The 15,197-nt window shown below is 39.1% G+C and overlaps 1 protein-coding gene across 3 annotated transcripts in view; it reads right to left on the bottom strand.

Annotated features, from left to right (window-relative positions):
• CABIN1 (calcineurin binding protein 1) overlaps nucleotides 1–15,197 on the bottom strand; it is a 109,778-nt gene that overhangs the window by 49,123 nt on the left and 45,458 nt on the right. For all 3 annotated transcript variants that reach the window (XM_021549888.2, XM_021549890.2, XM_021549889.2), the window contains exon 30: nucleotides 11,861–11,974. In XM_021549888.2, coding sequence (XP_021405563.2) covers nucleotides 11,861–11,974 — 114 coding nt within the window. The remainder of the gene's footprint in view (nucleotides 1–11,860; nucleotides 11,975–15,197) is intronic.

Raw genomic sequence — 15,197 nt, 5'->3', positions numbered from 1 at the left:
ATTGCTTATTTGCTCATGCAATTTAAATATTGAAAAGAAGGTTAAAAAAAAAAAATTAGTAAAAGCCTAAGCTTCCAAAATCTCTTTGTTTGAAATAAGCTTAACTTTCAGAAAATGTCTGTGTACAAAGTTGCATGTTTTATTTGAAACACTAGAAAATGTGAAGTATTATTTTTGTTGGTCCTAAAAGTAATGTTCTCTTTAGTATAAATAATTCAGAAACATACTTTTGCTTTCTTATTAATTGGGAAAAAAATTACAGTGAAAACACCCTGACTTGAAACCTGCTGGGAAATAAGTAATTTTCAGTAGGACCTTTAGTACAGAGCTGTCAGTCTAAGGGCAAACAAAGCCATATGTTTTTCTTTCAAGCCTATTGAAAAAACTACTGTGGTACAGGCATGAAAACAGCACCTTTAAGTGTCACTAAATGCAATTTTTAAGGATTATGTTTATCCCATTGTCGGTGTTTCGGCTTACAAAGTATTTGGAATGTGCGTTTCATTTCGACACTTCTATTCCTGAGTATTTTCCCTTATGCTACCAAGAAAATACCTTTGAAATCAATGCACTGCATTCACCTCAGAAATCCCATCTTCATTATACAACCACATGGGCCTGCAAGCCCTACTTCTCTTTAAAATCTGATTTATGATTCTATTTCAGCTTTTTTTAACACTGAATCTGCCACGAGCTGTGACACACACGGATTACAAACATAAAATATGTACTCTATATTAAGCAGATCACCCGTGACAGAAGGCAGCACTGAAGTGTCAGTTTGGGATGGCTTCACACGCTTCTCCATGGATGAGCTACATGGACATAAAAGCCTGGCCTATCTTCAGGTTTGTCCAGATTTTTGGAAATACTTTAGTCACTTCAGTATCACTGAAATAACTGAAGCCTAGTGATTCTGAAATGCTGTAGTTGATAGTTGCACTCTTAATTAAGAAAAAAAATTAGCAACAAACCCCAACATACGCCTTTAAACCCTTAGCGTAGTCCGTCAGGAGGAATAAACCAGGTATATGTAAACAGAAATCATTTTAGCTGTTACACCAAGCTCATTAAATTATCTCAAACATCTGAATACTTAAGAAAATGCCATTGCATTAATGACTCCCACTAGTTTCAGTCTGCTAAACAGGAGATCATAGTCTAAGTGCTAATTCACTTTGAATACACACACAGGGAGCAGCTGAAGAGATAAAGATTTAAATAGAAAATGACCCGGTAGGAGTTTTCAGTTCTGATTTTTACTGTGTCAGCAAATCAAACAGCCAGCAAAATTCATAATTCATTCTGAGTACCTGTAAGTAAGTGCTTCAAGTGAAAAGCTTCTGGTAGCTTTTTTTCTGATTTTCCTTCCTCTAACCTACAGAAAAATTAAACAACTTCATAAAAGCCGAATTTGTGAAACTTTATTGACAGGAGGTGAGTAAGCAAACTGGAGGAGATGGAGTGGAGGCCACTCAAATGAACAAAGGCCATAAAGCTCCTGGAAAAAAGCCATTTGTCACTCAAGCTCTTACAGAAATTCCCTTGTCGGATCACAGTAATACATCTGAGTGTTCAAAGGAGCATGCTGAAATACTGACCACTATGGCCTTCATTACTTTCACTCACCTACTCAATCCTATTTTTCTTAATTCCTTTCAGGAGGCTGAGAAAGTCACCTTGTCTAAGTGGCCAACCCCTGCTGCTTCCACAGCAGCTACCACGCAAACTCCAAAAGTGTTCATATTATGCCAGGAAATCCTACCTCCTCCACAGGAGCCAAAGAGTCTGCAACAATAACACACTATACAATATTCAACATTTTTACTCCTCCAACTTTAGGAATTTTGCCAAAAGATGGAGTACTATTACTCAGAGAACTCCCACTTTCAATGTCCACATTGCAAACTGGTCAGCCTACACGGCAACAAACATGCTCTTACCTACCAACATCTGCCATTTTATCTTCTCCATCCTAACATTTTTAACTTGGCCAATTGGATCTTATTGCAGCCATTGAGTTAAAAATATTTATTTATAAATGCTACTTGCTTGCACAGGTACATACAGACTTGCATCATGCTGCTCTCATCCCACATTCTTCTGTTTTCATTTTTGCACTACAGCAGTGTTTACCCATGACAAATACATCCTTTTCCAGAGAACTAAAATTCCTGGAATATTTCTCATTAAATACACTTCTTTAATAAAATAAAGTTAATTTCATTATTAATGCTCTTATTTCTACAAGGGTGAAAATTATTATAAATTACCATAATTCCAGGTAAATTAAAACCATCACTGGTGCAGAAGGAAATTCTCACAGGGTTCCAGAAAGGCAGGATGAGCAGTTTGTCTGATGGAAGTGGTTTTGTGTTCCCTTACTGCCATTTGGGGTCTTTCAGAGTGAGATTGGTATTTTTACACAGACAAGACACAGGAATGAAAAAAGTCTGCCATACCTGGAATATGGAACAGACAAGAACTGAGCAAGATATACAGGCTGATATCTCAACCAAAAGCAGTTGTGGAAATATCTACAAATTGAATGTATAGAAGAGGAAACTGCCATGGTTAACCTCACAGGATCCTCTGAACATCCAGCTGGAGGAAACAGCTCATCAAAAAGCACTGCTCACCTTGGCTTTATCACACACAGCTTCACCTAAGAAGGAAGCACTGAAGAAAACTCCCAAGTATGTCTTGATTCTTCCTCGACATTCATTACATAAATGTTCCTCAGAGTGATGCCACCAGTTGTAGAACAAAACAAGGGGGTATTTAAAGACAAAAGGTACAACTTCACCACTTCAGGCACATGGACATTATTGGCCTGCTCAACACTCCTGTGTGAACTCCACACATGGACATTAATAGGAATCCTGTTTCAAAGCTTTCAGAGAGAGACTGTAGGAATTTGTAGGGGAAAGGAAAGCTAATGGCAGCTAATGAAGATTCAATTTTATGCCTTAGATTTTCTTCTAATATTCCAGATTTAGTTTTCTGTGTTTGTTTTCTTTGTTTTGTTTATGCAGTAGTCTACACTGATGTAACTGTTCTTGCCATTTATTTCCATGACAAAACTAAAAGAACTAACTCATAGTAAGAACCTGCAAAAACTAGTCTGATAAATAGACATATAATACACATATAATAAAAAACATGTATTTTAAAGACTTTTCATGGATCACAACCTTTAAAACTCTGTTCTCCTAGAGTATTTAAAAATCTTAAGTTAATGTAAAAATCCTATGCAATTTTTTTAAGAGGAAAGAAGCCAATCCAAGTGTAAAAGTAATCCCTTTAAGTGCCTAAAGGTAAATCTCCCACCCATATCTGATACACAGCTAGCAGATGGAAAAATTAAATAATGGATTTATTCATTACACATTTGTAAAAGGACACTGATCACACAGTATTCCAGCAAGGCTCCACCTTTCAAATACTGTTTCCAGTGGGTGGAAAAGTTGCTGTTAGACTTTTTAAGATCCAGGTTTAAAACAAAGCGCTTTATGTCCTCTAACACACTACGGTCTCCATGACAATCTTTCTTCCACAAAGCAATAGCTTCATTTATTTCAGGGTTATTTGCTCCCTTGATTACCTTTGCCTAGAAATTCATCTACTCAACAAAAGAAGAAACTTTTCCTAGGGAAACAGAATGGAAAAAAAAAAATAGCTGTTTAATATCCACTGGCATAAACGACAGTTCCAAACCCCATGCTTGTATCTCCAGGGATTTAGATTTATTGGCATCTTTACTAGCTGGGTCTTGGAAGCCTGCAAAGTTGGCCAGGAAGAACAGTGTGTATATATTGAGGCAGAAAACTCTGTGAACGATGGACATTTTTCACTGATGAGTTCTGTTTTTCCAAGAGGATGGAGTGAAGAACTGTAAATAACATGTTGGGCAGAGGTTGAAAAAGTTATCTAGCTTTTTATAGGCAACTTTAAGACTTCATTGCTTGCTGGGTTTCTGGTCTCAAGCCAGTCACTATGAAAGTTTCACTTGCACAGTTAACCCCTTGCTTACCTTTGGTCGCAGAGCTGGTACTAAGGTTACAGAAGAGAGTGAGCACACATGGGAGCAAGTGACAGAGAATGAGAGGTATAACTCCCCTGCACCTGCTACAAGCATTCTATCAACTACAATGTTAGAAAATTGTGGACAAGGGATGGATTAATAGAATGAAATTAACTTTACAGATGGAAAAACAAGGGACAAAGATGGAAAATGGCTTTCTACTGACAAAAGAACAACTGTCAAGGGTAAAGAAGAGAAATAATTTAATTTTAACTCTGACTGTAGGGACAACTTGTATCATACTTTCCTGCCTCCCCTTTCCCCAGTGGAGGCCATTTACCTTGCTAGATGAGAAAAACAATGGATAGATAACATATAACAATCATATTAACAATTACTTGACTGAAATATGTGGATTTTTGAAAAGCTGTCTTTTTCCACAAAGAAACAGTCATCCTCAGTAAATTCAACAGTCACTAATCTTTCATACATTCAGTTTAATAAAACTGACTTTCAGTCATGGTTTGAGAAAAGGGCTGGGCTATCACCTTATTATGCATTTTAATGAATCAGATTGTCCAAAATTTAGATGTTCATTAAAAACAAACAAACAAAAAAAAAACCCCTACCACTCCCAGTTTCTATATTTGATGCAAAAATATTCCTGTAAATAAGAATTCTATGTAACCAATGCAAACATTCTTTCCTGAATCTAGAGACAGTCTGACAATGATTTTTTGCAGTAGGAGTTCCTTTATCCTGTGGTTCAAGGAACATTCAATGCTGAGTGCTGGAAGCATTACACCTGTAACATTATTTTGCTCTGCAGAAGATACAGTGAAGGGTAATGGAGAAAATTAGAAAAGACCAAAAATGAAGAAAACCAAGGAAAAGAGAATGGGAAAATACTGATTTGTTTGCATTTTTCAGTCTTCCAAACTTTAGCTTGTATTGTAACCATAAAATATCTGCCATTTATACAGCTGACTGTATTTACAAATTAAGGCATATGATCATAGAATCATTTGGCTCAGAAGGAACTCCTGGAGGGTTTTTCATTTATTCCCAGAAGTTTTCCACACAAATATGTCTTCACCACACCAGAAATGGTTTCCTCACACAGACGAGGAACAATAGGCCCATAATGTCATTACTGGGGAACGTAGCAAAAGCTCTGAAATCCTTGTTAAAATTCCTGGGGCAGCAGGCCAGGCAGGCAGCGTGGCAGCTGCAGCCCACGTGAGGCACAGCAGCAAGGTCTGTGCAATCTGGGCCCCAGGAGAGGCTCAGCTCTCCCAGCCCCTGTGCAGCACAGGCAGCACTGCAGGAACCTCTGAGCAGTGCCCAGCCCTGCTGCCAGCAGCAGCTCCCAAAGTGCCACATCGAGCAGCTTCCTCTTCCAGCGCAAGCAGAAAATCTGCAGCAGAGAGATGTCTCTTCCTTAACATCTGAACACTTCCCAGTCAGGGGAGCTGGCAGGAGGAGCTGCATTACTGAACAGCCCTTGCACAAAGCAGAGCACTGGGACTGATCCTGCCCAGGGAAAACCCTGATATTTCATGGCTATAACATGGCCATGTCCTGAAGAGATTAAAGACAATTCTATCTTCTAAAGTAGGTAGGAATTTAACCATGTCCTTACCAGATGTCCCTATCCCTAGGGACCCTACCTAGCCTAAGCACAAAAAAGAAAAATAAGTAGTAGAAAAAATAAATTAGATTATTATTATATGTTGCCATTATGGCATTATTACTATTTTGTTTAGTGCAACTACAAAGTGTCAATGGTGGAGGTCACCTTTTCTAGACACTTGCTTCTGTATATCAAATGGTACTAGTCTAGTAATTGCTTCAAGCATTATCTAGTTGCTGGAATCAAAGTAAGTTGTTTTTTTTTTTTTTTTTTTTTAATGATTCCTTTATGATTTCTGTTCCCTTGAGGCTGCATAAAAATGGCATCCAAAACCCTCAGAAGTAACAACAGCAAAACGGAATAACTAAACCCTTGTGATTTCTGGGATGTCCCTTGTGATTTCTTTTTTTTTTTTTTTTTTTTTTTTTTAAGTTGGCAACCCCTCATACTAATTTTCAAATAAAGCACTAGAAGCACTAAAAAGACCAACTGTTTTTTTTCAAAAACCAATCATGATCAAACTAAAACATAATCATTAATTTTCTAAGAGCCCCAATACATGACTAAATTCCACCTCTCACCATGCTGAGGGCACAATCTCAACTCAATGGATGCACAATAAGTTTCTTCAGGTTTTTTCATCTTCCCCCCAGTATGATTTAAATCACAGTAGTTTGATTGGAAGGCTCATGTTCCACATAGCAGATGTCTAGGTGCTGGAAGCACATTTGCCAACCAAAAAGAGACACATCAACTATGAGCAGGAGGAGAGTAACTCAGATCTCTCACCAGCCAAGGACAGGAAGGAAAGCAGAGTGGTAAGATTTCTACAAAAGTGCTTTTAGTCTGCTGTTCCTCCAGTTTTCAAGTTTTGGAGTACATGGCAGGAAATACTGAACCTTAGGTTCCAGTCAGGTTGCCTCAAGCAGCCTCGAAGAGCTGCCCCTTGGCACTGTGTGCTGCTTGGGGGTTCTTCAAGCCAACTTTGGTAGCAAACTCAGACTGGGAAGAACACACACTTAACATAGGTTCAGAGCACTGCTCATGGATTTCCCTCTTCCTTTGGATGATAGATAGCCAGTTGTCTCTAACAGAGACATTAAATTCTGTAACAAATCTTTCATTTTAATCAAAGGCATGAGAATCGTTAATGCTGCACTTCAGGAAATGGGAGAGAAACAAACAACAGCTGGATTGTATCAAAAGAAAATCCTATATGTTCACTCAATACCATATTTTTGACACTGACCAGTAATATACATCTATGGGAATATATAAAAGCAATTGAGGCATAAAATGATATCTCCTTGCTAGAACATCCAGGAGAGCTGAGGCATGTTGCCTGTTTGGGGACTTCATAAGAGACTTATTTTCTGCATCTCAAATTCACCTGAATGGCTCTGGTCACACAGAATCCCAAAAGAGCACCCTGCTCTCCTTTTCAGAACCAGCCTTCCTGGGACACAACTAAGGGAAGTAGCTGCTACACAGAGAGTACCAGTGAAAGCCCCCACTGGGTAACACCATGCTGTGTAATAAGAACTACCTTTAGAAACTTGCAGCACCAGCTTCAGACCTCAACTACTCAGTGTCCAGAGCTTGCCCTTCTGCTCAGCAGAGCCTCCTGCCAGTGCCCAGTCACACCTGGCATGAACAAAGGCAAAATAAAGGGAACTGGCTGCTGTCTGCAGCCTCAGGCATCCAGTGGATGCTCCCACCTTGATTTGACCCTGCTTGCCCAGACCACAGAATGAAGGGCTTTACACACACAGCAGAGAATAAACACACTGCATTGCTTTTGGAATTAAAAATAGAACAATTACCCATTACAGTTTACAGCAAGACTTCATGCACATCAGTGTCAACACTGTAGTATATGGTGTGCATGCACAGCTTTTGTCTGTGGGGAACAGTTACTAAAGATGGACATGAAGATCTTTATTATAACAGATTATTATTGCCATAGAAGATGTGCCAGGAAAATACAAATAGTGTATATTAGACCATATGGAGAACTTGCTGGTATGTAGAGCTCAACCACCAAAATGCTTCTTCCACAATCCCCACCTACCCACAGCCTGATCAATACCCATCATCTGTGCACAAAGTTTAACTTTGTTTTATTAATAGTACCACAAAATCTGGATATATAAGAAAGTGCCCTACTATATAAAGCAATATATTGGGATTTTTTTTCTCCTGCTGAAATAATTTCTAATTTAGTTACTATAGAAACCATCCTGCAGCCATCCTAAAAAAATCTCTGTATATATTTACACTCACACTGAGAAGAGGAGAAAAGCTGGAATTATACCTGTACATGCAAGAGACAAATGGTCAAAACCACCAGATTTGACAGTAATTTATAGGAACACAGCTGAAACTCCTTAAAATCTAAGAGCAATATTCAGTCATATGATTTCCATCACTAATAAAGCCATGAACATGCAAAAACCTCTGCTTACACAAAATCAGGGCCTTTCTTTACTGCTCGGGAAACAAATAGGTACAATAATGCAGTAACACTATTTTTTCTGAGAACTGAAAAAGGGAAGTTCTGAGCATCCCGACATCATTCTAATATGTCAAATGAGAAGAAATCGGGGCTAACTGAACATGCCTTTTTTGCTCATTTAAGTTGTAGATGAGTGACAGCTAACAAATTATACAACAGCCCGTGACACACAGATTCAGACCAGCAGTTCTGCAGTAAAATTTAACAAGAGACAGCTTTACCCAGGTTTATTTCTTTTCATACAGTGCTGTCATAAACATTTCATAAATAATTCTACTAGGAGTATGCATGATTTATAAAATGTCTGGGAGGAGCTGCTAGTTTTCTCTCTTGCACTCTGTTGTTTGTACTTGTAAAATTGAGTCAGCTGTAATTTCAACAACCCTAAATCTTCTCTACAAGAGAGTAAAAACACCAGTGCTACTTGCTGCAGAAGAAAAAGGTATTCCAGTAGTAAAATATCTACAAAAAGCCACTGAGACATTAATTTAACTCTTTTGTATCATGAAGGCTGAAGAGTTCTCAAAACAGAAAACCAAAGGCATTTTATGGAAGCAAATGAACACTTTGGGCAAAAGATTTCTATTGGAAATAACCCTGGGGGACATTATTAGGCTTAAAAAATCTTAAGGTTGGCCATTTAATTTCTAAGATTAGATGAGACTACTTTTGTAGAGTGCTAGAATTTGTGTTTTATCACCCGAGTCAGTATGTGAAGACAGGAGCTGGGACAGTGGGCTGCAGCACCATCTGCACAGGGGATGACACACCAGAGCTCTGACCCAGATGGTGCAGCTCAGTCTCTTCCCCACTGCCTGCCTGGGAGCTTTGCATGGGAACAGAATAGTTGTGGTTTAACCCAGGCAAAGTCAGAACTGAGAGGTTGTTTTCCAAGTTGTTCACAGATTTAGGTTTGTCCAATTCTGGAATGTCAGCTGACACCACCAGCTTTTTGTCATGGGCACTTGTAGCCCTTTCCCTTTCAGATCTGGATTTTCTCACTGTGCTATGTCTGTGTCATCTGTTCTGGATTAATGCCACATGCTTTACACAATGTTACTTGAAGAGGATTTTGAAAATATTGCTGGGTAGAAAATGAGACCACCAAAATATTTCATCATGCTAAACTCGTGCCTGTTACCAGGAAGATTAACCTACATGCATGGAGAATAAGACAAGATGTCCCCACAGCTGAGACACTGGAGTTCATCCCCAAAACAAAACTTTTAAAGCCTGGAGACAGTGGTCTACATGGAGGACTCCAGACTAACACTACTTTTGTATGCTGACAGACCCAAGTTCAAAATGAGAATACCATTTACAAATACCTTCTATCTTTTCTACCAGTGTTCCCAATATATTGCACTGGGCCAGCATATACCTTTTGCTGAAGGTTGTCTTCTTTTTCATAGTGTATCTAACTTCTGATTAAATAAATCAATTACGGGAATTAAGTTTTTGTTGATTTATAAGAAACATTATACTGCGGTCAAGTATCTATACTGGTACTGTTCACCCTTCCGAGTATAAAAATATTCGTATGCAGAGTAAGAAATAATTACTTTCTGAAACAATGCTAGAAAATTCCACCTAGGAATATAGTGGAATCTCTTTAAATTAAATTAGCTAGCATTAGCATTCAAAAACTAGACACAATTTAGGTCAACCACTGATCTCTCCTAATGTGGTAATTCACATTTTCAAGTAGAAACACTCCCTTATACACACCTCTCAGCTCCCTGCTGCTCATCTTCCTCACACATTAAAACAGAATACTTCTGACACTTAACCCTGCAGTGATGAACAAGTCAGCCTTGATCATGCAAAGTTCACACTTAGCTTGAAGCATGTTGAATAATTCCATTAATTTCCACAAAAATACTTTGTGTTATGTGAATCTGAGTCCAAGCATTCAGCTGTGTCAGGGGCTAATCACAGCAGGATTTTTGTAGGGAAAACTGGCAGACATCACAGGGAAATCAGCTGTGTAGCCATCAATCAGGTCCCCACTGTTTAGTCTGCCCCATCAGCTGTGCCCTGGTTCCAGCTGGGATAGAGTTAATTCTATTCCTAGGAGCTGGTAAAGCGCTGGTTTGGATTCAGTGTGAGAATAATGTTGATAACACACTGATGTTGTAGTTGTTGCTAAGCAGTGCTTACTCTAAAGCAGTTTCCCAGGGTCTGCCAGCGAGGAAGTGCACAAGAAGCTGGGAGGGAGCAGGGCCAGGAAAGCTGACTGGAACTGGCCAGAGGGTGGAACAGAGGTATGTATATAAACCAGGATAGAAACTGGGGGAGCTGGCAGGAAGGGGCCAATTGCTGCTGGGGAACTGCTACATCAGTCAGCAGGTACTGAGCAGCTGGACTGTGCATCACTTGTTTTTCTTGGATTTTATTTCTATTTCTTACCTCTCTTTCATTATTATTATTATTATTATTATATTTTTTATTTCAGTTTTTTAACTGATCTTAGTTCATGGGCTTTACCTTTTCTCTGATTCTCCTCCCCATCCCATAGAGGATACAGGAGGGGGGTGATCACATGGGCGCATGGTATTTAGCTGCTGGCTGACAGCACTTGTTAATCAAAACTTCTCTCCAGAAAGATGTAATGATATAGAAACCTTTTTTGCAGACAGACCCATGAATCAATGTTGAACTATTGTCAATATTCCTTAGTTGTTTAACCCATCTGAGGGATTATAATCAGAGATGAGCACTTACCTTGTACTTAAAAGAGGTTTGCAGAGATGTGCTAATTAACACAACATACAGCAAAAATGAAGATAGGTGTTAACACAGATATAAAGCTGAAATAAATTTCACAATTCCAATATTAAAACAGAAGCACTGGATGGGAAAGCAGAGACACAAAATTTTGTCACTGCCATCACAGGCAACCACATAACACATTTGGACTGTACTCAGCCCAGAATGGCAAGCAGAGCATCTCCAGACTCTCAGCACACACTGCAAAACAGAATTGCTAAAGTACCCTATCACAACAGAACAAAAGGCAAAAAGCCTGGGACATATCACAGAAAAGCCAAAGATACCAAAGACAACAGCAGCGTGTAAGTGGCAATCCCAGCAGGGAACTGATGGACAAATGCCCATGTGAGTCTCAGGAGCATTGTGTGTCCCATGTCAGTGAGAGACACGGGCACCCTGTGGAAGTGATCAGACACAGGGACAGGCTCTGTGACAATGCTGCTGCCTCTCTCTGTGGGGCTGGGACACTCCTCCTGCTGAGCCATGCTGCAGACAGCAGAGCACAAGCTCCTTCCAACTCAGCAGAGTTCTCAGAGCAAATAGCACTATTTTTCATCATGAGAACTGTAGGTTGAGTTGAGAAATAATAAACAAGAGGATAATTAAGATGAACAAAATAAGAATTTTTAGAGAGGACTCAGCCATCAAGTATATGAAAAATGATGCATAACTGAAAAAATGTTGGTGCTTCTCTCCCCATATTTTCAAGCTTACCAGAAATAACCCTTCAAGAGAGATATTCAGCCAGTAAATATCTCTGTAATTCTCCTTTCCTTTACTTGCTCAAGGCTTGTTTAACGTGCCTGTGTGGAATTTCACATCCCCACCACTTTGCAGACCTTTCCAATAAGAAACAGGTGTCTCAGGGCTGGCTGAGAACACAAGTGCACTGTGTTTATCAGCTGTGTAAACTTACATTGAAGAAATTGGTCTTGTTCCTCTCACAGAAGAGGCCCTGTGCAGGCATGTGCTTCAGCTGCTGCCAGGGCACCCCGCTGCCCAGCAGCACGTCCCGTGCCCACTGCAGGTTCTGTGGACAACAACAGCCAGGTGAGAGTATAAAACAAAGTAAACAGGTAAAAGTATAAAACAAAGCACACTTTTATTTATTAAGCTGAAGTGTCTTTTCTTGTTTTTCACATACTTGCTGCTCTGTTCTCCCCACATACTCTCTGGAAGTACTCCCAGCTCTTCCCTCGGGCCAAGCACCTGCAGGGAATACCTGCCAGAGCTGAGGCCTCGACCCTCAGCCTTGAACTGCAGCCTTCTTTTAGTGGGGTGCTGAATTCAGAGCCTTTGGCCCTACCCAGCCACTGCCCTCCATGTGAGTTCACTTTACCTCCCTGGAAATTCCACGACTATCATCAAACCTGGATAATAGTGCTCAGTGAATTATCAAGAAATTATCATCAGCAGGAGACTAAATGATAGATAACAACCAGAAATTGATAAAAGCACTATCCCTCTAGGAGTTCAATGCATGAAGCTTTCTTTTGTAGCTGAGAACTAGGGACAGCTGTTGGCTCCAGGCAGAATGTTACCAACAGATGGGATAAGTATTAATTGTGAGATTTCACTGATGGAAGCTTTGCTTTACTTCATTTTTTTATTTCAGTGTTCAGAAGTGGCATTTGAGTTGTATTTGGCCAGCTTTTGTACAGAAAACTTCACAAGAGAGGACATGAAAGAAAGAGGAAGATGTCTGGATCATAGAGACAAATAAGAATGTTGCACTCGGGTTTGTGTTCTGTGGACTGGAAATACACTTCTGTGAGTCATAAATGTGATTAAATCATGTCCATCCAAGAAGCATATTCCAGCTGTAATATCCTTTCTTTTGTGTATGTTTGTATGTTGGGGTTGCGGGGGTTATTAGAAAAGTTCTTCTCCTGTGTTCCAGAGTATTTTTGCTTATAAGACCCTGATGAAACAGTGAAAGCTCTGCTCAATCATCAGTGCCTTTGTGCTAATGACAGTAATCATGCAGAAATCTCCAATGTCTCACCAGAACTGCAGCATCCCCTCTAGCAAAATGCTGATTATGGATTCATGTGCAGGAGAGCTGAACACTGACAATAATAACCAGATATTTACGGGTGTCAAAAATCCCTCATTCCAAGAGCTCACAGAGGTACTTACACAGGACATTCATGATTATAGTACAGCATAATCAAGGGGATTTGGACAGCTTTGTTTTGGTATGGAACAAATACATATTCACTCATAAACATCACAAGGTACTTTCTGGCTGGTCATGGATATCAGTAAATTTAATTATTATCACTGAGTGCCAAATTTAATTAAGACTGAAGAAAGCAGAGGGTGTAAACTCAGATGCATACTAACATTCCTCTACATAACTTATTTTGTAATATGTATTTCTGTAATCCTGTTAACCTAATCCTGAAAAATGCTTGGAAATACATACAGAAGAAAATACAACACAAAAGAACCTACAAAAATCTGGTCTTCCATGAAAGTCATCTTGTTTTGAATAAAATCAGAATCCAACAAAAAAAAGCCTATTGGAAGATCCAAGAGCCAGGCAGAGAAAATGCTTTATTTTTGTGCTAATCATAGTCATCAGAAGTTTAAGTAAATTCAAGTGTGAAAATGAAGTAAAACTTGCCTAATCTGAATCTTACAGTTAAAACTACCACATAAAAATTCAAGGAAAACAAAATCCTTAAGAAAGTTACCATCCCACCACAAAGCTTAAATCTAAAATTCCAGTCTAAAGAAATGTTAGCTGTGGATGTATTCTCGAATGGAAGCTTTAAAAGGAAAAGGTTAAGAGATCATTAATTGTATCATTAACTGTAGCATCATGCTCTGGTGCTGGGATGTGCTATGCACATTACCCTGACCATCCACAGGCATGTGTTTGGTACACATAATTCACAGGCTTTTATTGAACAAGATGATGGCAGTAACCCAGCTAGGAGGAGAAAAGATCATTCAGACAAATGGAGCAATTACACGGTAACTTCACACAATCAAAGCTAATAGGAATAAAAGACATAGTTACAGATTTTCCACTACCCTTCTCCTTAAATCAGCATGATCACTTATTCCCAGTAAATATGCCTGAGCAGGTCTCAACTCATTAGATTTCACAGAGTCTGCTCTGCTTGGTTTCCACCTGAAGTTATTAGGAGTGGGTGAAGGGATCCAGGACACAGCAAAAAGGATTTATTCTTCTTGGCATGCTGCTTGCCAGTCTGAAATGCTGGATTTGGCTGTCTGACTCAAGGCAATTATGAAATACTCTTTCCAGTTCAGCTGTTGCCTCCCACATCTTTATCACCCCAAGATTCAAAGACAAGATGACTGACAGGGTACAGTAACTTGCAAAAAAGCTGAAGTAGAAAAGGAAAATCTCTTAGGGTCAACCAAGTGGAACTGAATCACCTGGGATGGATACCCCTCAACTCAATGGTGTCAGAAGCACCTTCACCTAAACTGGAACCTCCATAAAGTCTTTCTGAGAGGTGAACAAAACACACCAATATACTTTAATCTTTCCCTCTGATTTATTTACAGTCCATTAGAAGACTTGGTCTCAAAAACCTTCTCCTGCTCCTCTGTCAAATAAAAGCAAAATAAAAAGATACTGATTTGAAGGGTTGCCTTTTAAATGAACTGTTATTATCAAACTGTTTCTACTTGAAGTGGTTACATCTATTATGCTTCCAGATTATGTCTGTCTCTAAGTATATATTAAGCCTACCAACATAAAATCCTGTAATTTCTACATGCATGTATTATGCCTGGTTTGACCAACCAGTCACACCCAACATTCATTTCCCCATTAAGTGCTCTGTTAATAACAGACATTATAGAATATACAAACTTAAAAATTCACACTGTCTTTATGAGCAGACTCTTCCAGGATTTACAGAGCACTTTTTTATTTTGAGATTTTAAAAAAACATTACAAAAAGTAAATATTTTTCTTTCCTGACAACCTGCTGGTTACAGATTATCAGACCAGTTCCACATACTGATCCATAAGGACCATAAGGTGAATATTTTTTCACAAAGTTACACTGACAAACATCCTGCCAAGTCCTAACCTTCTCCTTCCAAACTGCCAACATTCATTTTGGAGGCAAAACTTGCAAAGGATGAAGACTTTACTTCAAGACAATATTGATGGGAAAATGAAACTACTGCCCAAACTGGCAATGAAGTAACTTCTGAAAACTCATCTGTATTTTCCTGCACATTTAATCCAACTAAAACCAGCTATG

Source organism: Lonchura striata, chromosome 18 (genome assembly GCF_046129695.1).
Source record: "Lonchura striata isolate bLonStr1 chromosome 18, bLonStr1.mat, whole genome shotgun sequence".
Taxonomy (NCBI): Eukaryota; Metazoa; Chordata; class Aves; order Passeriformes; family Estrildidae; genus Lonchura; species Lonchura striata.
Note: the sequence above shows the minus strand (reverse complement) of the source record. Positions and strands in the feature narration are given on the sequence as shown.